General features: G+C 47.3%; 1 protein-coding gene across 4 annotated transcripts; it reads left to right on the top strand.

Annotated features, from left to right (window-relative positions):
* Positions 1 to 543: 543 nt before the first annotated feature.
* KYAT1 (kynurenine aminotransferase 1) lies at positions 544 to 22679 on the top strand. Of its 4 annotated transcripts, XM_006119047.4 has the most exons (14): positions 544 to 697; positions 3344 to 3466; positions 10247 to 10305; positions 11965 to 12115; positions 12413 to 12562; positions 13090 to 13176; positions 15042 to 15170; positions 16518 to 16638; positions 18245 to 18321; positions 18873 to 18962; positions 20327 to 20513; positions 21046 to 21122; positions 21760 to 21846; positions 22376 to 22679. In XM_006119047.4, exons 2-14 carry the CDS (start codon positions 3383 to 3385, stop codon positions 22442 to 22444), a joined length of 1368 nt encoding a protein of 455 aa, XP_006119109.2. In that variant the 5' UTR covers positions 544 to 697; positions 3344 to 3382; the 3' UTR covers positions 22445 to 22679. The 4 variants fall into 4 exon arrangements, with proteins under 4 accessions (XP_006119109.2, XP_006119112.2, XP_006119110.2 ...); XM_006119050.4 differs by lacking the exon at positions 12413 to 12562 and having other exon boundaries at positions 551 to 697; XM_006119048.4 differs by lacking the exons at positions 544 to 697; positions 3344 to 3466 and adding an exon at positions 3485 to 5796.
* The last annotated feature ends 1091 nt before the right edge of the window (positions 22680 to 23770 follow it).

The raw sequence follows: 23770 nt of genomic DNA, 5'->3' as shown, positions 1-23770 counted from the left end.
TGTGTCCTCAGTTACCAATATGAGGCCTAAGACATGCAAGTGAGTAGTTGATTCTATCCAGAAGACAGCGATGATGCATAGACACAAGCTAGTTAATTGGTATCTATATCTATATCTATATATTGTTAAAGTATTACATTATGAGGGAAAAATTGTGTCCTCTGATTTTTTATGATGAAGCCCTGAAAAAATGTTAATTTTTTCTAATTAACTCCAGGAATGCCAAATATTGTCTTCCTTCCTGCACATCTTCTCGGAGGGTCCACTTATAAAGCAGTGTAATTACTCTGGAGTAAAATCATTTTTATTCTGGCATAGCATATTATGTCCACCTAAGGACTTATACAGAATAACAGAATAATTATGCTAGAATAGCTGTGCCAGGAAATTTCCTTATGTAGGCAGACAAGCACTTAGGTATTTAGTAAGATAAGCCTAGCACTTTAGAAAATGAGACTTGGCTCCTAAACCATGTCTCCACTTTGGAAAATGTTCCCCCAGATCTCCTTTCCCCAGTTTAATTCTACCTCTGTTTCTGTTCATTCTGCAGCCTTTCTCAACAGCTCTCTACCAAAGCTCCTCCCAGGAAGTCACAAGAGCAGCTGAAGCAAATCAGAAGCAGGGGTGTGCATGAAGGAAATCTAGGTCAGTTGTGCTGGTGGACTGTGCAGAGTAAGAGAGACTGGCACAAGTTGGAGTAAGTGGATTTACATTTCCCATTCTAAGCTGCTTTGTATCAGACTATTAGTCTGTAGTATTGGCTACTTCTCTGTGTTTCCTTCCTCATCAAGCAGTCAAGTCATAGAGCAAACATTTACCCTGCTGCTGCTCCTCAGGGAACAGGCGATCAGGCCTGAGTCCCTCACGCTGGGCTATTTTTAGAGCAGGCATGCTATTTTTTCCTTTTTGCTGATTCACTGGTGCAAAGAAGGACACAAGAAACAGAAGAACAAAGGAGACTATATTTACTAGTAGGAGCAATAGGAAATAGTAATGACGTATTTCTGCAAGGGGACTTTTCAGGCTCTGAGCTGCTCTAACATAACCCCAGTATGTGCAACTCCACCGCGCAAATTTGCACTGCCCTACTGTGTTAGAGGAGTCACCTGCCTGCTTCATTCTCCTTTAGGAGCTGAGCCTGACTCTCTGGTTGAAAATATGCCTATTAAATGCAGCAGGCAGTGGAGCATTGTAAATATGAACTAGAGCGCTGCACACAGAGGGGTTACGTTACAGCACCCCAGAGCCTGAGAAGGACACTTGCAGAAATACATAATTAGTATTGCCTAAAGAATCCCCTGGTCTTTACTCACCTAATTAGCCTTTTCCTGTCCTCCTTTCTCACAGTCTGAGCATGGAGAAGGTTACTGGAGATCCTCAGAATTATATGACAATAATGTGGAGACACTACTGTAGCCTAGTCTTCTGAATTTTCCCTACCCTTTCCCTATTAACTTGAAAGAAATGGGTCCTCAGGGATATCTTTAACTTTTTGCATTCCATCTTTCATGGGAATGGGTAGTGCGAAGACCAGTAGATACATTTTGGGCCAGATTCTCAAGTGGCATAAATTATGTAGCTCCATTTACTGCCATGACACCAAACCAGCATATGTCAGCTGAGGCTGTAGCAATTTCATAATAATGCCTAATACTTATATAAATCCTGTCTCTTCTTTCACACTTATACACCCTGAATTTCAAACATTCTCTTCAAGGGGATAAAGCTGCTATTTCACAAGTCCCCAGCAATGCTATGTAACATTGTGGGCCTGAATCTCTTTTGCAAAGTATTCAATGCTGCTGTTCTTATTTGATGGCAATTTATACCCACCTTGAAGTTGTGTCAATAAAAACACAGGGTGGAAAGTAATAGAGATCCCTGGCCTATATTTAGCGTAGAAAATGTTTCTCTCTGTAATTTTAAATTAATTTCTCAGTGGTCTGTTTCAAATTCCTGGCTTAGTTTATGGTTGAAGAGCTTTGTGAATTAATCTGCAGTTTATCAGTATAAAGGAACTTATATTTTCTGAACAGGAGGAAACCAGTTTCTTTGGTCTGGGCTTAAATTAATTTGCCAAGCCAGTAAGCCGGTCAAGGTAATATTAGTTCTGTTAGTAAGTATCAAACGCTTAAGACTATGCTGTAGAACAGAAGAGACCTGACCTCAGAAATGTAAATTATTTTCTTTGTGGTTTTGTGTTGAATCTAAATATTGAAACTAGGGATGTAAGTGACTAGTCACTTTCCCCCCTCCCCTTGCTGTCTCTATCAGAGAGAGGCAGTAAGGGGGGGAAGCAGGAGCTGATGCTGAGGGAAGCTGGCTTAAAAGCCGGTTCCTCCCAGCACCGTCTCCCCGGGGGGCAGAGGCGGTAGAGGCACAGTGGGAAACAGTGCAAGCGGGGACTGAAGCAGTCTTCGCTTGCGCCGCTTTTGCTGTGATTCTGCTTTTGAAATGTATAATCCCTGCTAGGGCTCTTGCACATTTCAAAAGCAGAAAACCCCAGAGGGAGGGTGGAGCCAGTGAGGACTCCACTGCACAGTTTCCGTTTGAAATGTACAAGAGCCCCACTGGGTATCTTGTACATTTCAAAGGCTGAGTGCCCTGCGCTTCCTGCAGGGCTTCCGCATTTGAACTATAGCAAGAGCCTGGCATTTCAAAGGCGGAGGTGCCCTTATAAACTAATCAAATAGTCGATGGAAACCCAATTGACTATTCAATTAGTTAATTAATCTAAATTTAATATCCCTAATTGAAACCACTAGAGCAGGAAGCAGATTTCCTGTTAAATAGAATAGGCTTGGAATTGAACAGCTAAAAGCTGTGGCTTCTGGGGCAATGAGGGTTTCTCAGAAATGGTAGGGGTCCAGCCATGGTTTGTCCTTAACTAGTAGAAAAGAAGAGGTAAGATTGGGTTTAAGAAGAGAAAGAAGCATCAGGGACTGGTAAGAGCTTAGAATTGTTGGGAGGAGAGAGCTCATCGGTTGGTCGCTGGGTTTTACTCTAGTGTTAAAACACATGCAAAGCCAGGATCACAAAATGAAGTCTTGTGTTTGTCATTAAACTGTGAAGTGAAGAAGCACTAAGCATCTAATTTCTCTCCAGTTGCTTCTAGCCTCCAAACAACATACTCCCATAAAAAAACACACATGCACTCCCCTTCCATCCTGTCAGCCAGAGCACAAACAAGAGATTTTATCTCAGTGTAGAATATCTAAAGCTCTAGCCTAGAATGAGAGGCCTGTGCAAGTTTCCGCAGTTAAATGGAGTCCTTGCTTTATATCTGTAATGATGGCAGTGGTAATCTCATCCCTTTGTTTTCTGTTTTTTTTGGGAAATGCAGGTTTATCTCTCTAGGACTGGGGCCAGTGGCTGCAGTGGCATGCTCAGGAGATCTGGACTGTCTCTGGGTCAGTACTTTCTGAGAAGGAAGAACCGTGCTGGATTTAGCTGGTATCTCAACAAGGTATTGAGCACTTGGCCCTGCATTTCTCCGGGTCCAATGCGTAATTGATGCCTTTAACAGATCTACACCCCAGTCAAGCCTGTAGCAGAAAGCTTAGTCCCCCAGTAAACTGGCATCAACAGCAGTGGCAGACATGATGACACAGTAATGGCCAATGCAAACTCTTCCCTACCCAGCTAATTTTGTGTATCTTTTAATGGAAACATCTAATGTGGTGATACTCAGATTGAGGCTTATGACCCACACGTGGCTCTCTTATGTGTCTCTTTGCAGCACATGACCCTGTGTGATTTAATTACTAATAATTCTAAGTTATTGATCAGTCAGAATGCTTTTGCTATTTATTAACCAATGAAGTTATCGACTTGCTCTAAGTTATTAACTTATAGCTGAGACTATTTTCGTGTAATATTGGTCTTTAATTTGGTTCTGGAGCCATTGAGGTCTGAATATCACAGATCTAATGAGCACAAGGGCAGTGCTTCTAATGTGGAATGAATCCTTGATGTCTCTGCATCTCCAAAGCTGGTTAGCCCCTTCTTGCAGAGATGATAATACTTAGCCCTTCTTTTCACCATTAAAAGAACCCCAAAAACTTTACAGATATCAGCACCCCTGAAAGGGTGTTACCCAGGAATACTGAGGCACAGAACAGTGAAGTTCCTTTGCCTAAGATCTCACAATGATCTGTGGCAAGGTCAGGAATACAATCCAAATCTCCTGATCCTCATTCCCAGGCCCATTCTCATTCCCTCCAAATGCGTTCATTTCAGAGGCCAACAGATGAGCTGGGCAGTTCTCTATCCATACTGCCTCCCAAAGTGGTGGCTAGGGATGTGAAAGGTTAACTGGTTACCCAGTTAATCAGAAAGCATCACCCTAAATGGGTAATATTTACCAGATCTGGTTAACAGAAGGGAAGGGGGGCTGGAGCAACCCCACAAGGGCCTGCAATTTGTTCAGAGCAGCCTCCGTCTGCAGGGAGCCCAGGTCCACGGAGAACAGGGGCTCCTCCAGTAGGGGCTAGCAGCAGAGAGCCAGTGGCAGCTGCAGTCCCAGCATGGGGCTGCGGGCAGAAGCCACATGGCTTGGGGGCTGCTCCAGCTGGGCTGGAACAGTCCTCAGCCCAGGATTCTGCTTAGTTGGTTAAATGCTAAGCAAGCCTAACATTTAACTGATTAACTAGCGAGGGTGGCGAGTCATAGTGAAGTTCCAGGCAAGTCCTTCAGCCTAGTGGTGGCTGTGCTGAAGAGGTTTCTGCTCTGTAGTCTTGGGGGAATGGTTACTTTAAACTCGGACTGGGAAAAAAGGAAGCTAGTAATGTGTAGGGATATAAAATCCCATTTAATTGGTTAACCAGTTAAACGTGATGTTTAAACAGTTAACTGATGAAAAGGAGGCAGGCCGGAGGGCAACTGTAGCCCTAGTGGGCTGGAGCTGCCTCCCTGTTGTGGCTGGGCTAGAGTGGCCCCCGTCTCGCCCACTGCAAGCAGGGACTGCTCCAGGGCAGCCCTGTCTGTGGTGAGCCCAGGCTTGTTGCAGTCCAGGGCTGCTTCGGTTGGCCAAACAGCCCCTGTCCACCATGGGCCCCCTGTGGGGCTGGAGCAGCCCTCTTCCCATGACAGGTGGGGAGCTAATAGAGTAAAGAGTTAGGAGAGCTTCTTGTATTTCTTCAAAAGCTCAGGGGGTTTGAAGGGGACTTCTGAGACTTGGAGTTCTTACTTCAAGGCAATGCATTGCTACTAATTGCTGGTCACTTTTCCTCGCTGATGAATCAGCATGTTCTGGATCCAAAGCCACACACCTACACTGCCACCAAGAACTTTTATCTTACAAAGGAGTGAAATGGGACAGAACACTAGCCGTGTTAATGTTTAACCTTAAATTTACTTGCAGGGTTCTCAGTGTCCTCTATTAGCCCCTTCTCCTTTATTCCCACTAGAAGCAGCCACAGGCTTCGTGTTTCACCAACTCTCACCTTCATGAGCTTGTCCTGCGAGAGCTAAAAACAAGTGCACAGGAGAGGTTCTAAGGCTTTCATTGGTCTTCTCCTGGGCCATTAATCGCACAAAGGGGTGCAGGTAGCTGGTGAGTCTGTAGTACCCAGAGCACTGTCCATTAGCAGATGTAAAAGAGCTCAGAGTTCATCAGAAGGCATCATGCATGACAGATCCCAAGCCCAGCACTCCTGCCAGAGCATGCTGACCAATGATTTACTTGTAAAATTCCTCCTCACTTGCATAAAGTTCACGAGACCCTGGCATGAGATAACAGTGCATTGAGACACGTATCAAATAACAATGCAGCCCATAGGACTCTACAGAGAGGAGGTGAGTGCAAATTTATTCTTTGGCTGGGAAGCTATCAAGCAACCCTCCACAGGCTCCCCTTTCTCCATTGCACCAAACTTAAGGTACTTGCCTTTGCTTTCAAGACCCTGCCTGTACTACCCCATCTTACTTTTCATTTTTCCTATACTATTGAAAACTCAACTTCCACCTCCAAACAGCCCGTCATCCCAGCTGCCATTGCCCGCTTGTTAAATTCTCAACCAGGCATCTCTGTGCTGCTCCTCACGCATGGGAAGAGCTCCCCATAAACATTACAAAGCCACCTCATCTTCCTTGCCAGGTCCCTGGGCAGGGCAGGGAAGGATGGGGACCATGGGCATTGTGCTCCCAGAGAGGCGAGTTCTACGGCAAAGGGCAGTGCTGGGGCTAGGTTCCCCCAGGCAGCCTTAGCACTGGCCAGAGCACACTGGTGATTTAAAAGGCCCGTGGCTCCAGCTGCCAGTGCCACAGTAGCAGCAGCTGTGAGCCCCATGCTCTTTCTAATCACCGGGCCCTGGGGCAATTGCCTCCTCGGTCTTCCATCCCCATGTTGATGGGCTGTACCCAGAGCTCTATGCTAGCAGCTATAGAAGGGCTCAGAGTTCGTCATAAGGCAGGGGTGGGCAAAATATGGCCTGTGGGCTAGATTTGGCCTGCCAAACTTTTCCCTCCGGTCCCCACATGACCCTCCAGGCCACTAAAAGACCTGTGGTGCAGCGGGGCACTCAGGCAGGAAGGCAGGCTGACTGCCTGCAATGGCCCCAGCCACACTGCTGTCGGAAGAGGCCAGCTGCTGCTAGCAAGTGTGTTTGTGCATGCCCTTTGGGGTGGCACCTCGTCTTCATGTGCAGTCCCCACCTCCAGCACTAGCCTCACAGCTCTCATTGGCCGGAAAATGGACAGTAGAAGCTGCAGGGGCAGTGGTTGCAGGCATATGCAATGCATGGAGACCTGCTGTACCCCCTCTTCCCAAGAGACGTACAGAGACATTTGCCAGCAGCAGCTGTCTGGTTTGAGTGACCACCATGGCATGCATGCAGCCTACCTGCCTGCCTGAGTGGCTTGCTGCTCTGCTGGCTGAGAGCTGCCTATGGTAAGAGCTCTCGGCCAGGGCCAGAGCTGGCACCTTGCACCCCATTCTGCACCCCAGCCCTCTGCCGCAGGCCAGAACTCCCTGCTACACCCAAACTGCATCCCAAACCCTAGAATCCTTCCATTAATATAATAGAAAAATGCAGCTCGTGTCCACTTACCAAAATTCTTGGCATAACCCCCTCTGCAGAAATTATTGCCCACCACTGTCATAAGGTATCACGCATGATCAGGGGTGGATATAGGGCAGGGCGACCGTACAGTCCAATGATGATGACCGTACTGTCCAATGATTTACTTGTAAAATTCTTCATGAGAACAGAAGCTGCATAAAGGTTGTGAGATCCTGGCTTGAGATAACAGTGCATTGGGACACTTATCAAATAATAATGCAGCCCTTCGGAAACTACAGAGAGTAGGGTTGCCTGGTGTTTGTGCCTTCTGACCGGTAAAAAAATTCAGAAAATATTGGACATTTTTCCCAAGGCCAGTGCTTGTGGGCACCCAACAGAAGGCATTTTTTTCCTGGCATTTTTTTGGGGTTCGGTATTTTTTTGAAACCATCTGGGAACCCTAACAGAGAGAAGGAGGTGAGTGGAAATTCTCTGACTGGGAAGCTATCAAGCATTCAGAGGCAGGGAACAGAGAACCTGGGGAAATGAGATCAGAGAACAAAATTTCCCTGGCTTTCCAGCCACAAATGAATCACTTAATAACTCAAAAGTATGGTGTCTCCTACCTAGCCGAGCAGCTAAAACTCATCCAAGTTCTCTTTGTTTTGTGCCTCAGTTACTGCAACACCTGCTAGGGCTGGATTGAGGCCCTCTTGAGGTGTCTTCCAGCCCTAAATAGCTATAATTCTCTTGCAATGTTCATATCCATTCAAAATGCTGCTACAAATATCATTTTCTTAGCTCTTTGCTTTGACCATGTCACCTTCTCTCTGCACCATTCATTCTCCTTTTTCCATTGCATCAAACTTAAGATACTTGTCTTTACTTTCAAGACCCTTCATGGAATACCCCCATGCTACCTATTATCTCTCATACACTGTCAAAAAGTCAACTCTCACCTCCAACCAGCCAGTGTTTTCAACCACGTATTGCCCATTTGTTAAATTCTCAAAAAAGCATCTCTGTGCTGTCCCTCATGCGTGGGAAGAGCTCCCCATAAACATCTACAAAGCTACCTCATCCTCCTTCAAAACCCTCCTTGCAATTCTCTTTTGTCATGGACTACAAAATTTTTGACATGGGTAGGCAAATGGTTTGTTGGTACCATGGTTTCTTTGTGCTCCCCCATGTGTCTGTCTACATCCAGTTGTTGTTCCAGTCTGTAAGCTCTGAGAGGCAAGGACCATCTGTTTCTTCTGTGTTTGTACAGTGCTTGGTACCATCGGGATGCTTGTTGAGGATATGGGTAATGAGGAATAAAAACAGATGTTGTTTGTATAGGAAGAAATAGTCCAGTATTCCTTAGGCCAGTGGCTCCCAACCTTTTCAGTCTACTGTAACCTTTCCATGAGTCTAATTTGTTTCTCCTCATTTAAAATCTACAGTAATTCCTCATTTAACACGGTAGATACATTTCAGAAAATGATCATGCTAAGCGAAAACGTGTTACGCGGGGTCAATTTTCTCATTGAAAATAATGGAAAAGGTGGGGGTTGCATTTCAAGCAGTGGTGTCAAAGTCAGTTTTCTGTTGGTGCTGAGTCGTCTCCAACCTGCACTTGCTAGCAGCCGGCTGCTGAGCACCGGCAGCTGCCTTGGGACCGGGACATACAGTTAGGAGAGAAAGGGGACTGGGTTACAGCAGGGAGGGGAGGTGTTTGGCTCTGGGGAAGGGAAGGAGAGGAGATGGGAGGGGGATTGGGTTGGGAGTACAGTCTGCCCCTGTGACGGGTCTGCCGGGACCCGCACTGTGTCCGGTGAGGGGGCGTTGATGGGGAATGGCACGGGCCTGCAAGCGGGGGCGGAGGAGAGGGGATGAGGCACCTGGACGGCTGCATGGGGCTTTCCCTGCAAAGCGGCGGAGGGTTCACCGCTCACCACGCTATTCCCCACCGACCCCTCCTCGCCGGACGCAGTGCGGGTCCCGGCAGACCTGTCACAGGGGCATACTCCCAACCCAATCCCCCTCCCCTCTCCTGCCCTTTCCTTCTCCAGAACCAAACACCTCCCCCCATGCTGTAACCCAGTCCCCTTTCTCCCCCAACCTTATGTCCCGGTCCCAAAGCAGCTGCCTGTGCTCAGCAGCCGGCTGCTAGCAAGTGCAGGCTGGTGCCACGAGCGCATATGTGGCTCACAGCAGCCCAGCTGAGAGAGCGGCTGACCCGAGCACTTCCATGTTATTTCGGGGACGGTCATGTTATTCAAAAAACATTCCCTAAAAAAAAATTGTGCTATCGTGAAAATGTGTTAAGTGGGCACATGTTAAATGAGTAATTACTGTACTTGCTTACAATATCAGACATAAAAATACATAGGGTGTCACGGTACACTGTTACTGAATAATCGCTTACTATCTAATTTTTACCTTATAGTTATAAAATAAATCAATTGGAATATAAATATTGTACTTACATTTCAGGACACAGTATACCGAGTGTTATAAACAAGATATTGTTTATAAAATGTCAGTGTGTTCCTGACATTGCTGGTGCTTTTTATGTAGCCCGCTGTTAAATTAGGCAAACGTAGATAAGTTGATCTATCCCCTGGAAGACTTCTGAGTATCTCCAAGAGTACAAGCATTCCTGGCTGAGAAGTACTGCCTGAAGTAACTGGAGGTTCCTTCTAGAGGATCTTCCCTACATTCTGAGGGGAAGGACAGCTGAAGGTAAAACACTGCAGCCTATAAATGATGGGCCAGATTTGTAGCTAGTGTATTTTGCTGTAGCTAGTGTATTTTGCTGTAGCTCCTTTCATTTTACCTGCTGATTTATATTAGCTGAGGATATTGCCCAATATACCTAGACTCAGATTTCTTCTGTCTTGTTAAACTTCTGATCAGAATTTACACCCTTTTTTGTATTTTCATGGCTTTCTAAACTCTTCTGAAACTTTAAAATCAAAGTGAATTTTCTGCCAATTTCAGACTTTCTGATCTTGCTTCCTCTAAGATGCCTTTAGCCTGAGAGAAGGCACTGCACCAGGCAAGCTGTCATCATTACAGTTTTCTTTCAACTGTCCAGGGAATGATTAGGAAAACCTGGATTAAAACCACACAATTTGTGATCAGTTGGGCAAAATGCTAAGTTACTGGCTGCTCTGAGGGAGGCATCAGCCTCTTTGGATATGGATCCATCTTGGCATTAGTAGAAGCCTTTAACACTTTTTTTCTCCTCTCCTCTGAAGACAAAAATGTCAAGGCCTATTCAGGCTCGAAGGCTGGAAGGATTGGACAAGAATGTCTGGTAAGTCTACATGATGTAGGAGTGGGCAACTCTGAATGGAGCAGAGCCTAGAAGTCTGACATAAGAAATATGGGGTATGTCTAGATTACATCTCTTTTCTCGAAAAAGGGATGTAAATTAGACACTTCAAAATTGTAAATGAAGCTGGGATTTAAATTTCCCATGCTTCATTTGCATAATGGCGGCCACGTTTTTTTCGAAAAGGGGCTTTTCGAAAGAAAAATGGTGGCTTAGATGGGGATTTTTTGAAAATAAAACCAGTCTTTATTTTCAAATGATCCCTGTCTAAACAGCCGTTTTTCTTTCGAAAAGCCCCTTTTGGAAAAAAACGCGGCCACCATTATGCAAATGAAGCACAGGAAATTTAAATCCCAGCTTCATTTGTAATTTTGGAGTATCTAATTTACATCCCTTTTTCGAGAAAGGGATGTAGTTTAGACACAGCAGTGTAGACTCAGGCAAGGGAGGTGATACTAACCTGTTGGAGTATCTGGCAGAGCTTGTGTGCTTTGGTAATGGAGACTCAGTGGCTAAAGTATATTTCAATATTCAAAAAGTTTTTCAGCAAGTTTCCATAGCTGTGATCATCCTGGAAGAGGGCACAAAATAAGGGGTTAAATAGAAGGCTAATTTAAGAGCAGGAAAAATCAATGGCGCATTAGATGTAGGGGTGGCTCTACATCTACATGTAGGTATGGTTTCAGGTGCGGTTCTGTAACTCTCCCAAGCTGCAGGAAGAGCTTTACAGATGTGTTGGAAGAAGCCCCTAAGGTTTCTGTTGTGGTGATAGGGGGCTGCTGCCCCTCTGGGGTCTCCTTCTAAGATGGGCCCTGTGCAATCTTGGGAACTGGAACTGCTGCTCTGTCTGGCTCCTTTGGCTAGCAGAGATGTTCTGTTGATTTGTCAGACAAAGGGCTCCTGGCAAGAAGCGGGGTGTGCTGCCAGCTGGGATCTAAGTTCCCACCAAGCTTTGCAGTTGTGTGGCTGGGCAGTCTCCCTTTAAACTCCGCATGCTCAGGACTGCAGCGGAGAGAGATACCAAGCCCCAAAACCATTGTGGACGGTGGGGAAGTTCCCCTCTCCACTTGCCCCAGCAGGGAGCTGCCCAGGTAAGCCCAAGCCCCAACTCACTGCTCCACTTTGAGCTCCCCCAGCCCTGAGTATCCTCCTACACCTCATAGCCCACACCCCAGCCCAGAGCCTGTACCCCTTCCTGCATCCCAACCCCCAGCCCTGAAGCTCTCCCCAAACCTGGAGCCCCCTCTTGCATCCTCTTGACAAAGCCCTGGCTGGGGTGATTTAGTTGGGGTTGGTCCTGCTCTGGGCAGGGGGCTGGATTCAATTACCTCTTCCAGCCCTAGGATTCTATGTTTCTATGACCCTAAACCCCTCATCCCCAACCCCACTCAAAGCCTGCACCCCCAGCTGAAGCCCTTACATTCCTGCACCCCAACCCTCAGCCCCGAGCCCCCTCCCACATTCCTCCTCATGAATTTTGTTATGTGGACCAATATGAACGTGATTTGTCACGGATCACCTCCATGTCACACGTCCCCTCCACACTGGTGCATGTAAGAATATTCATTCCACTCATGGGTGGAAAAAATTCAAGGGAACACTGGCTTGGACTCTCTCTAAATCTTGGTATTATCTCTGTAGGGTGGAATTTGTGAAACTGGCTGCCACTTACCCAGCTGTGAACCTTGGCCAGGGGTTTCCTGACTTGCCGCCACCAGACTTTGTGAAGGAGGCGTTTGTGAAGGCTGTCGGTGGGGAGAACATCATGCTGCATCAATACACCCGGGTCTTTGTGCGTGACAGAGCCGCCTCTTTCTCTTAGAGCAGATGTTGCTGCCAGATAGCGTTTTGGTTGGGCTGACTAGAGATGGGGAGTCAGTGCCATCTTTTTTGGAGGGAAGGGGAGCAGAGTGGCTCACTTGTGGGGTGAGGGGTTGTGTTGGTTCCCTTGCTAACTACTTCCTGCTCCTATTCGTTGCTAAGTGCTAAGGAGTTTGTGCTGCACCAGGTGCAATAAGAAGCTTAGCCTCCCTCACAAGGTTGATCCAAGTAGAGTTTTGTGGCTCTCTTTCTGAACCCCTTGCTACAGGGACACCCGGCGCTGGTGACGATCCTGGCTCGCTTTTTTGGGAAGCTGCTAGGGCAAGATCTTGACCCGCTGACCAACGTGCTGGTAACAGTCGGGGCATACGAAGCCCTTTTCTGCTGTTTCCAGGCTCTGGTTGACGAAGGCGATGAGGTAACCAAGGACTGTCCTTCAACTGCACAGCTCACTCCTAGCAGATGTGCTTGTTCTGGCTCCACCATATTGTGTAAACTGAATGAAGCTGGAGGCTCTTGCCTGTTTATGGCCCCCTCCGCCATATATCTCCTTATGAAGGGCTGCCCATCTGTCTCTGTTTGTGTGGGGCTGCTTGGGATTCTAGTCCAAACCTTCCCTCTGCAGCAGGACACCCAAACCGAGGCTTCTGCAGATCCTTGTTCGCTTCAGCCCACAGCTGTTACACTGGCCCACTAGAGGCCAGGTCTGCCAGTGGGCACTCCCCAGCACTCTCATTTCCACGAGTGGCAACTCTGCCCCTGCTCCATTTGTTCTTCTTTCTGGTACCCAGCCACTCTGGGGTCTCAGAGCCTGATCATAAAGTAATGACCTTGCAAGCTGCAGTTGGGAGCAAAATCTCCCGTCCCCCCCATCTCCCTGCATCCATCAGCACTGGGGAAAGAAGGACAGTGAAGACTCTGACACTCCCTCTGGTGCCTTCCCAGGTGATTCTCATTGAGCCCTACTTTGACTGCTATGAGCCAATGGTGAAGATGGCCGGGGGCACCCCTGTGTTCGTACAGCTGCGACCGGTAAGTGGGCATCAAAGCAAAGCCACCCTGGGGCTTTAACAAGCCTGCTGCTGTCTTTCCCTCCAAGCCCTCGGAATAGAAATGGCATGCAAGGGTGAGAGGCAGCTTTACAGTGCATCCTGAATGAAACCTGATGGTAGGAGTGTTGAGTTGGGCTCTGAATTGGCCTGCTGAGCCCGGATCAGGTTCAGTAAGGCCTGGACTTTCATCAGGACCAGTTTCACGATTTGTGGTGCCCCACCTTGCTGGAAATAGGGAACCAAATAATTTGTTCCTCTCCATAGTGGTCTCATGACAGGGGTGGAGGGTCCTGGCAGGGGGACTTTCCATCCTCTCTGGTCTTGCTGCCGTGGATGCAGATATATCAGTCTGCGAGTGGAAGAACTTGAAGTCAATTGAGAGAGTCCCTAAAAAAAGCAGATCTCAAGAAACCTCTTGCTTTGTGCATCAGATTGATCCTGAATATTACCTGGAACTCAAAGCTTCCCCAGGTCCCTGACAGAAAGCCCCGAGCACTGGGGAACTGTATGGACAAGCTGACCTAGTTGGAGAGAGGATGGTGGATTTCTCACCACCCTCTCATGACTGCCCAATCTCTATTATTCTAAATCTGAGAGGGAGAGAGGATGGACTGAAGGTTGGGGCCCAGGACTAGAAGTGAGGCAGGGCTCCGGGCCTATTCTTCTCTGTTACACTGACTTGCTGTGTTACTTAGGGCAAGTCACACATCTCTTTGTGCCTCATTTGTAGTCAGGGTAATGACACCCATCTGTCTCACCAGAGGTTTTCTGAGGTGGCTTAATCCATTAGTACAGCAGTTCCCAACCACCGGGCCAGTACCACTGGCTGCCAGGCCGCAACGGTTGTTGGAGCTCAAGCCGGCCGTTCTGTTGGCTCACCTCTGGCAGCCATAGTGGCTCAGCAGGTGGCAGCAGGAGGTGCCTCCTCCCTCCTCCCCACTCTGCACTTGGGGAGACATGATTGGTTGAGGGAGGGGGCGTGAAGAAGTGGGGAGGCATGGGCGCCTCCAACGGCCCCTCCCCCTGCCCACGCGGCCGCTTTTGTCAGTGGCAGCAGGAGGAGGAAGCGGAGCAGGAGGTGCTTCCCCAGGGCTCCCTTTCTCTCCTCTGTCCCCCCGCGGGGCAGCTTTTGCCAGTGGCAGCGCTGGGGCTGAAGTGGCGGCAGAAGGAGTTGGAGCAGGAAGCGCCTCCCTCTCTTCTTCTCCCCCCGTCATGGCGGCCCTGCTGGGGCTTCACACTCCCGCCTTCTACCCATGGGGACACAAGATGCGCTTGAGGGGGAAGGAGCTGTGAAGGAGGAGGGCTGCTCTCCCTGCCCACACAGCAGTAATGGCCACGCTCCCTAGAGGAGCCTTGCTCAGAAGAGTGCGAGGGTAGGGTGGGAGTAAAGGGGTAATGGGTGAGGGCATGGTGGGGTCACGGGGCAAGAGGGTGTTGGCATGGGCTGTGAGGGTCAGAGGTTAAAGGGTCGAAGTGCATGGGGTGTAGAAGTGGGGGGGTCAAAGAGTGTTAAGCACTGGGGAGCAAGGGGGTGGTTTGGGGCTAGGCAGGCCAGTAACATTTTATGTGACTATTTGCCTGTTCGTTATTTGGATAATGAATATGCAAATAGACAAATACAATGTTACTGGTCCGCTAAACGTTTGTGAATGGGTTTGCCGATCTGTGGCATAAAAAAGGTTGGGAACCACTGCATTAGTATTTACAGAGTGCTTTGAGATGCTCAGAAGAAGTGGGCTGGAGATGGGCAATGTATTAATGTTAAGAGTCAGAACAAGGGGAAAGACCCCCATATCCCCCATCATTTGTTGATTTTAATCATGATTCCCTCACTGTCCTCTCCAGAAAGCTGCAGGAGCTGGTAAATTGATGTCCAGTGGAGATTGGCAGCTGGACCCAGCAGAGCTGGCTTCCAGATTTACCAAGCGAACCAAAGCCATCGTTCTGAACTCACCCAACAACCCCCTGGGGAAGGTAGGGCCTCTACCAGCTGGGAGAGCTCCCCCTTCCTTCTGCAGGGAGCCTGAAAACAGGAAGAAAATGAAAAAACCTAGGGTATATCTACACTAGCCCCCTAGTTCAAACTAGGGAAGCTAATGTAGGCATTCGAACTTGCAAATGAAGCCCAGGATTTAAATATCCCGGGCTTCATTTGTATGTTCCTGGGCGGGCGCCATTTTTAAATCTCCTTAGTCCGAACTAACTGCCTGTGGCTACACACGGCAGTTAAAAGTTAATTCAAACTAAGTCCTTAGTTCGAATGAATAGTTACATCTCATGGAATGCAGGACCAGGAGGGAGGAAGGGTATGTCTACACTACAGCACTAATTCGAACTAACTTAATTCAAATTAGTTAATTCGAACTAAGCTAATTCGAACTAGTGCATCTAGACCTAAAAACTAGTTCGAATTAGCGTTTTGAAGACAGCCACTTTCCTGTGCCTAGTGCGGAGGTTGTGGATGAGGTCCACGATGTCTGCACTAGACCAGGTGGGCGCCCACCTCTTGCGGACCCGGGCAGGCTCCCGGGAGCTGCCAGCCTGGTCCTGGGAAGAGGCGGAGGGCTGGGTGGCAGCGGGTGGTTGGCTCGTGCCGTGCCAGGTGCAGGGTCTGCTGGCTGGGTGCTGGCAGGCTTGCACCTGGCACGGGCACCGTAGCCAGTCTGTGCCCCTTTAAGGACTCCGGGGCCGGGAGGGGGGCAGACGAGTTTCCCTGGTGGTGCCCAGAGTGGCCACCAGGGAAAGCTGGGGAGGGCTAGCCTCCCACTAGTTCGAATTAAGTGGCTACACAGCCCTTAATTCGAACTTGTTAATTCGAACTAGGCGTTAGTCCTCGTGGAATGAGGTTTACCTAGTTCGAATTAAGCGCTCCGCTAGTTCTTCATTAGTGTAGCGCCTATCAAAGTTAATTCGAAGAGAGGAATAGCTTTTAAATCCCCTCAGTCAAGAGACCAAGCATCCACACATTATCCTTACTGCACAGAGAGATCAGTCTGTAGTATGGGGCTGGGAGGGAGCATCTCAGCCTGTTGCCAGCAGGAGTAACTTTACTTGGGTAATTAGAGGGGGAGGAAGTGCCCTGAGGAGAGCCTGGTCCCTGGGTCAGGGTGGAGGCTGCGGCTGCTGTAAGAAGGATGGGGAGAATGGCACCCCTATTGGCGAAGATCCCGGCATTCTCGCTTGATGCCCTCTCCCTGGAGCAGGCCGACATCTGGCTGAGATGCTGGGCCCACAAGGGCTGAGCCTCAGAGCTCACTGTGGGTTGTGGAGCTGAGGAATGCTGTGCCTGACAGCCCCTTCTGCTCTGCCTGCCTGGCATAGGTGTTCCGCAGAGAGGAGATGGAGTTCATCGCAGACCTGTGTGTGAAACATGATGTCCTGTGCTTCAGCGATGAAGTGTACGAGTGGCTGGTCTACGATGGGAAGGAGCACATCCGGATTGGTAAGATGCCTGGTTTGTCTGTGCAGGCCTGTGGGTGCCCTGTGAGTCCACAGCTCTGTCCTGGGGAAGCACAGAGAAGCATTGGGAGACCATGAGCAATCCCATTTATGTCACTTGCTTTGTCCCCATAACATATGTGTACAAACGGTCGGAGTACTCAAGTGAGGTTCTTAACGGCCCTGCCACTATGCCTCTCTCCTGTTTCACGGGAATTGGGCGAATCGGCCTAAGGTCAGCCCTGCCAGTGCACCTCAATTCTTCTCTCAGCTGTTTGACGCCAGTGGAATTTCTTAAGAACATAAGAACATAAGAAAGGCCGTACTGGGTCAGACCAAAGGTCCATCTAGCCCAGTATCCTGTCTGCCGACAGTGGCCAGCACCAGGTGCCCTAGAGAGGGTGGACCGAAGACAATGATCAAGCAGTTTGTCTCCTGCCATCCCTCTCCAGCCTCTGACAAACAGAGGCCAAGGACACCATTTCTATCCCCTGGCTAATAGCCTTTTATGGACCTAACCTCCATGAAATTAACTAGCTTCTCTTTAAACTCTATTAGGCTGTGTCTAGACTACATGCCTCTGTCGGCAGAGGCATGTAGATTAGACACATAGGCAAAGGCAAATGAAGCCGCGATTTAAATGATCGCGGCTTCATTTACATTTACATGGCTGCCACGCTGAGCCGACAAACAGCTGATCAGCTGTTTGTCGGCTCGCGCGCTAGTCTGGACGCTCCCCTGCCGACATCAAAGCCCTTTGTCAGCAGCCCCGTTATTCCTCGTGGAATGAGGTTTACCGGGGATGTCGACAAATGGCTTTGATGTCGACAGGGGGAACGTCCAGACTAGCGCGCGAGCCGACAAACAGCTGATCAGCTGTTTGTCGGCTCAGCGCAGCAGCCATGTAAATGTAAATGAAGCCGCGATCATTTAAATCGCGGCTTCATTTGCCTTTGCCAAAACAACAAATCTACATGGCTCTGTCGATGGAGCCATGTAGTCTAGACGTACCCTTATAGACCTACTCTTCACAGCCTCCTCTGGCAAGGAGTTCCACAGGTTGACTATGCACTGTGTGAAGAACTTTCTTTTATTAGTTTTAAACCTGCTACCTATTAACTTCATTTGGTGTCCTCTAGTTCTTCTATTATGGGAACTAATAAATAATTTTTCTTTATTCGCACTCTCCACACCACTCGTGATTTTATATACCTCTATCATATCCCCCCTCAGTCTCCTCTTTTCTAAACTGAAAAGTCCCAGCGCCTGGGATCTGCATGTGTCTGGGTCAGTCCCGCTCCCCGACGACTGATTCTCTCCCCACTCCTACCACCCCATCAAGTGTGTCTGGTATTTTTTCTGAAGTTACCTGGTAACCCTACTCAAAACTAAAGTACCTATCATTATAAATTGAAAGCAACACCTTGTGAGAACACAGCTGTCTGCTTGTAAGTGTTTTGAGGTCCACTTGAATGAAAGCAACTTAATAAATACAAGATGGGTGTGTGAACTGGGCACAAAGGTACCATAGTGTTAATACAGTACAAGGACAAATAGTATTGTTTGCTATGAGATCTTCCAGCTGTTTTTCTCTTTTGTTTCGTTGGCAGCCAGCTTGCCGGGCATGTGGGATCGCACGATAACCATTGGGAGTGCTGGCAAAACCTTCAGCACTACAGGATGGAAGGTGATTGATTCTGGAGTGGCAGGGGAATATCTCCCACATAAAAGAACTAGATAAATTCATGGAGGATAGCTCCATCAATATGTCCATCAAATCTTATTAGGCAAGATGCGTAGGAGTGGTGTCCCTCGTCTGTTTGTCAGAAGCTGGGAATGTATGACAGGGGAGGGAGCCCTGTTTCTATAAGACAGGATACTGGGCTAGATGGACCTTTGGTCTGACCCAGTATAGCTATTTTTATGTTCAAAAAATTTTCTGCCCCTTGATTCAGTTGTTCTAATGGGGGACTTTGGCTAAGGCCCAGTCCGCTTGAAATTAAACCAATCTTTCCTATTCCATGACATTTCTCTGATTGTTGGACTTCCTGTCCAACTAAGATTTAGCATAGCCTGAGGAAATCTCTCCGCTTTAAATCAGAGCTTTTGAAGGTAACAGGAGACTTTGCAAATTGACCTTGTCTTGTGCAGAACACAGTGGAAGGTGTCAGTATGGAAATAAAGTGGAGCAGGTGTAAAATAGCTGAGAATCTGAAACATCCCTCTATGTTGTAATAGGTTGGCTGGACTTTGGGGCCCGATCACCTTTTGAAACACCTCAGAACTGTCCACCAGAACGCTGTGTATCACTGTCCAACAGCAGCTCAGGTAAGGGGCTGAACACCTGGAGAGGGATTGCCTCATGTCAGATGTCTGATGCAAACCCTAGAGCCCGTCTGAGGAGAGATTAGGTAATTGTGTCCTAAGACCACAACAGTACAGAGCCTAGAGGTAAGAGCCCCCTGAGACACACCATCCAGTTAAGATGCAACTTCCCCAACAAGGTGTGGGGCCAGCAAGCTTGCTCAGACCAGTGCCCAGATATGCCATTGAAGGAATTCCTTTCTCAAGCCCCCTGTCTGTGGCTAGGAAATGGCAAATGAAAAGCCATTGGCAGAGCTGGCACAAGGATTTTTGTCTCCTTAGGCAAACTGTGACTCTGGTATCTCCCCTGCATTCAATATAGAGATAAATGAGACGTCTGGAGTGAAATTTTACCTTTATTTTCCTGACATTCGTAATTAACAATGTAAATATAAAAATAACGGTTTTTATTTTTTTTCTACTTTTCATTAATCCTAACACAGGAAAGGATCCTTTTGACTTTGCTTGTTCTTTAATCTGCTCAGCTTTCCTTTTACAATGCTACGTTCCAGACGTTTTCTTTTTATCTGCCGTGATGTTAATTTTCTGAAAAATTTTAAGCAACTGTTTCAACTAAATTATCAAAACACAGAACAATGATAGTAAAGTAGAATACAATGGATGTTAAGCTAAAAGATAAAATAATCAAAATGATTAGAAAGAAGGATTAAATGTGGAGTAAATAATACATGGAAAGAGAAAAATAATGAAACTGTGATTCCATGGGACAATAGAGCATGTACCGCTCTACCTATTGAAATGTTTCCTGGTGAGTTACTTCACATGCGATGCATAAATCTGGTAAATTAGTTTATTTTATTATTTCAATGGCTGCGTAAAACTATTTAAAATATTAAAGAGAAAGTATGAATTTCTATTATTATTGAACAGTATTGCAATTAGCATGGAAAGGAATGTATATGTTAGGTAGTATTTGTTAACATTAGCAATCAGGTGTTTGAAAATCAGGGTTTTACTATTACTTTAACAGTAATAGGCTACAATAAATACACAATCTTAATATTGCAAGTACAGGCTGAACGTGAAATAAATAACGTGAAATAAATAGCTTCTGACATGGCAATGGTGCTCTGTTGTATAAGTACAATATTTGATACTTTCATTTAGAAGAGATACGCTTGTATTGATCTAGGCCTGCTGTTGTCTTAAGCTGCCCTTAAACTCCCACACATCTGAACAGAAGTGAAAACCCCAGTTCATTGTCTGCCTCTAGAATTTGTAAGTAAACCTCAGCATGCACAGGGCATGCTTTCTACCTAGGTCTGAGCCCCTCTCTCCATCATCCCTCTCCTCACTCATCTCTCCAGGAAGCAGTGGCTCAGGCATTCCAAAGAGAGCTTGACCATTATGGGAAACCAGACAGTTATTTTGTGCAGTTGGCTCAGGAGATGCAGCAGAAGCGGGACTGGCTTGTTCAGAGCCTAATTGCTGGGGGCATGAAGCCCATCATTCCTGAAGGCACCTACTTCATGATGGCAGACTACTCAGAGCTCAGTGAGTTCATGTGACTGTTTTATCTGCTTCTGCTCTTCACATTAAAGGGACGGTGCTCATAGCTTGGGATCAGGTGTGATGGAGACTAGAATAAGATAAAGCCTGATCCATTTTCTTCACTTTGAGAAGGGAAGGGGAAAGAGAGACATCGACAGGTGCCACTGGGGAATTTGTTGCTTAATAGCAATGTTAACCCAGTTGGTCACAAGCCGTGCTATGTGCCACGTCTCCAACACCAGTAAAACTCCCTTGTGACTCATGACCACCCGTGCACGAGGATCTTTCCTGGCCTTGGGATTCCCATGAACAGAGCCTGGCAACTGTGCTTAACTGATAAGCATGAACTGGCCATATGTGTTTTCACATATGACCTGCACCAGAGTTCAAACCCAAGTCCCTAGTCCAGGGAACATTCTAGTGTGTTTGTCCACTATGACATCTAGCTCGATGGGGTACCTGGCTCAGTTGGGAAATCCTCTGTCTCATTAGTTCCATCATTCCTCTTGCCCATGCTGCTGTGTGTGTCTTGCAGAAAGTGAAGTACCTGATCTCCCTGACTCTGAGGAACCCTATGACTCTCGGTTCATAAAGTGGATGATTAAAAACAAGGTAAATGCCCCAGTCTCTCTCCAGCAGGCTTGTTTTCTGGGACGGTCCCCCATTCTCCTTGCTGCAGTTCGATTTTTTTAATAATGGAGCATTGACTTAAGGTCATTGGGCCTGTTACTTGAGGCTTGCTAATGCCCCACACAGTTGAGTACATGATCTTTTAATCCTCCTTCTAGTGCACTGTCACACACCAAAAGAGCTCAGTGATTGGCATCCCCTAGATTAGCCATCTGGTTATATCCCCTTTCTCCACCATATTTCTTCAGAAGTCAGGGTTCAAATCCCCATCTATAATGTTCTTCTGAATCAAATGACACCTTGTTATACTCTGCTGCCACTGTCACTCCCTGCCCTTACTAGTTGGCTCTGAAAGCATCCTGACACCAGAGACCAGGCCAACCGTTTGGTAGGGTGAGGGGGGATAACAGCTAGTTTGTCAGGCAGCAAGCTTCTGTTGAGATGGTTAACTCTGATTTTGAAAAGCAAGTAGCTGGAAGAGTGGTTTGATCGGCTCAGTAACCTGAGGTGTCCATGAGTAATGAATGCGTGTCTTTTTCTGATCAGTGTGTGGGAGAGAAAAGAGTAAATTTGGGTGTACTCTCCTTCCCCCCCCCCCCCCCCCACTTCCGCTGCACAGGGTTTAGTTGCCATTCCAGTCTCCGCTTTCTACGGTACTCCACACAAGAGGAATTTTGACCATCTCATCCGCTTCTGCTTTGTGAAGGTGAGGCATCTGGGCAACATGAAAGAAGGGGAGGGAGTTCAGGTAGTGATCAGGGCTCCTGCTGTAAATGAGGGTATATGCTGGAAGGGATAAGCAGCTAAGAGATGGGGCCTAAAATACCAGACAATAACCTGGGACCACAGGTTCAAAGTCTGTCAAGAACTGACTCAACTTTTCAGCTTTCAGAGGTAAATAAAATGAAGGCTATGTGAGTGTCTTTCATATGAGATCCTAATCCAGGTTCCGCCCATTCATGGCCACTAAAGATTCCAGTGCACTTTGGATAAGAATAGCGCTTCACCCCAGTGCATCTGGCCAAAATGTGTGTCATCCTCTATTACTGCAAAGATTGATGTACACTGATTGCCTGCTGTCCCAGATGTGGCTGCCTTTCAGTGATGCTGTATACACAGCATTTGTGATCCTTCAGATGAACCAAGCTTATACATCTTACATAACTATAGTTTATTATGGAGAGGGAGGGTGTGAGCATGGAGCCTGGTAGGCCTGACAGTCTGTGTGTGCTCAGGAGGAAGCTACGCTGAAGGCAGCAGACGACATACTGCGACGATGGAGGCTGGAGAAAACTGGCCCGTGAATGCTTTGGACAGAATACCAGACTAGCCTGCACTCTGCCTTCGTATTCTCTGTCCTGCTCTGCTTGATTCAGATGTCATGGCTATAGGTTTTTGCTTACTGGCTTTATTTTGACTCTATTGCATCACTGGATTTCAGTCACCTTCTGGATCATGCACATGGGCAAGAGTTTTGTGGGCCCTAGGGTCTGGTTGAAAGCTTTCATTGCTGTCCACTAGTAAACAGCTTTTACTGTGCTTTGGGCCTTGGGATCCTGTATCTACACTGGAAAAACATTTCCCTCTTTTTGCTTTCAAATGTGTCATCTGGGTTTCCTGCAGCTAAAACTCAAGGCAAGAATGGCTGCTGTGTTGCCCCCTACTCCATAACATTCTGTATGTTCTCAGTAGGCAGGTCTGATCCTAAGTCATTAGAGTCCAATAGTAAGTGAAGTTGTACTTTATCAGACCTTTTCCCAGTGATATCTTACATGACCCATCTTGCATAAAAAGTTACTATCATGTCATAATAATGTTACTGTGAATAATATGGGGTGCATCGTAGATTTACAGGTTTTCCCTTTGGACCATATAAAGTATAATCCACATTCATTTATAAAACCCCACTATATCTCCATGATAATAGCTTAGCACTGTCTGGTCATTTGGTCATGTAATGTAGCATTTGTCCTGCTGCCCCAGGTAGGAATAAGAGATCCTCCAGAAAAGGGCTTTATTTCAGAGGATCGCGCCAGTCTAGACGCTTTTTTCCGGCTTTTCCCCAAGCCGGGAAAAAAGCGGCGGACATGTTTATTTAAATCCCGCGGGGGATATTTAAATCCCCCGCAGATTTCCCTGTTCCAAAGTTAGAAATTAGCATGCCTCTTCCGGAGAAGGGGCCAGTCTAGACGTAGCCTAGTAGTTGGCTGCTTCTCTTTTTTTCCTTCTTCATCTTATAGTAATGTCGGAGTACAAACCTTTCCTCTGTTGCTGCTCCTCAGAGAATAGGAGATCACGAGGACTGAGACCTTCACACTGGGCTATTTTTAGAGCAGGAGTGCTATTTTTTTCTTTTTGCTGATGCACTGATGCAAGGAACAGAAGGACAAAGGAGACTATATTTGCTACTAAGAGCAATAGTAATGATGTATTTCTGCAGGTGACCTTACCAGGTGCTAGGCTGCTGTAACATAACCCCTTCATGTGCAGCTCCACTGTTCAGATTTACACTGCCCCACTGTGATAGAGGAGTCACCTGCCTGCTTCATTCTCTGTTAGCAGCTGAGCCTGACTCTTTGGTTGTAAAATCTTCCTAAATTAAAGGGCAGTCCTGAGTCTTTATCCACCTA

Source organism: Pelodiscus sinensis, chromosome 22, assembly GCF_049634645.1.
Source record: "Pelodiscus sinensis isolate JC-2024 chromosome 22, ASM4963464v1, whole genome shotgun sequence".
Lineage (NCBI taxonomy): Eukaryota > Metazoa > Chordata > Testudines > Trionychidae > Pelodiscus > Pelodiscus sinensis.
The sequence above is the reverse complement of the archived record's forward strand: the minus strand, read 5'-3'. Positions and strand labels throughout refer to the sequence as shown.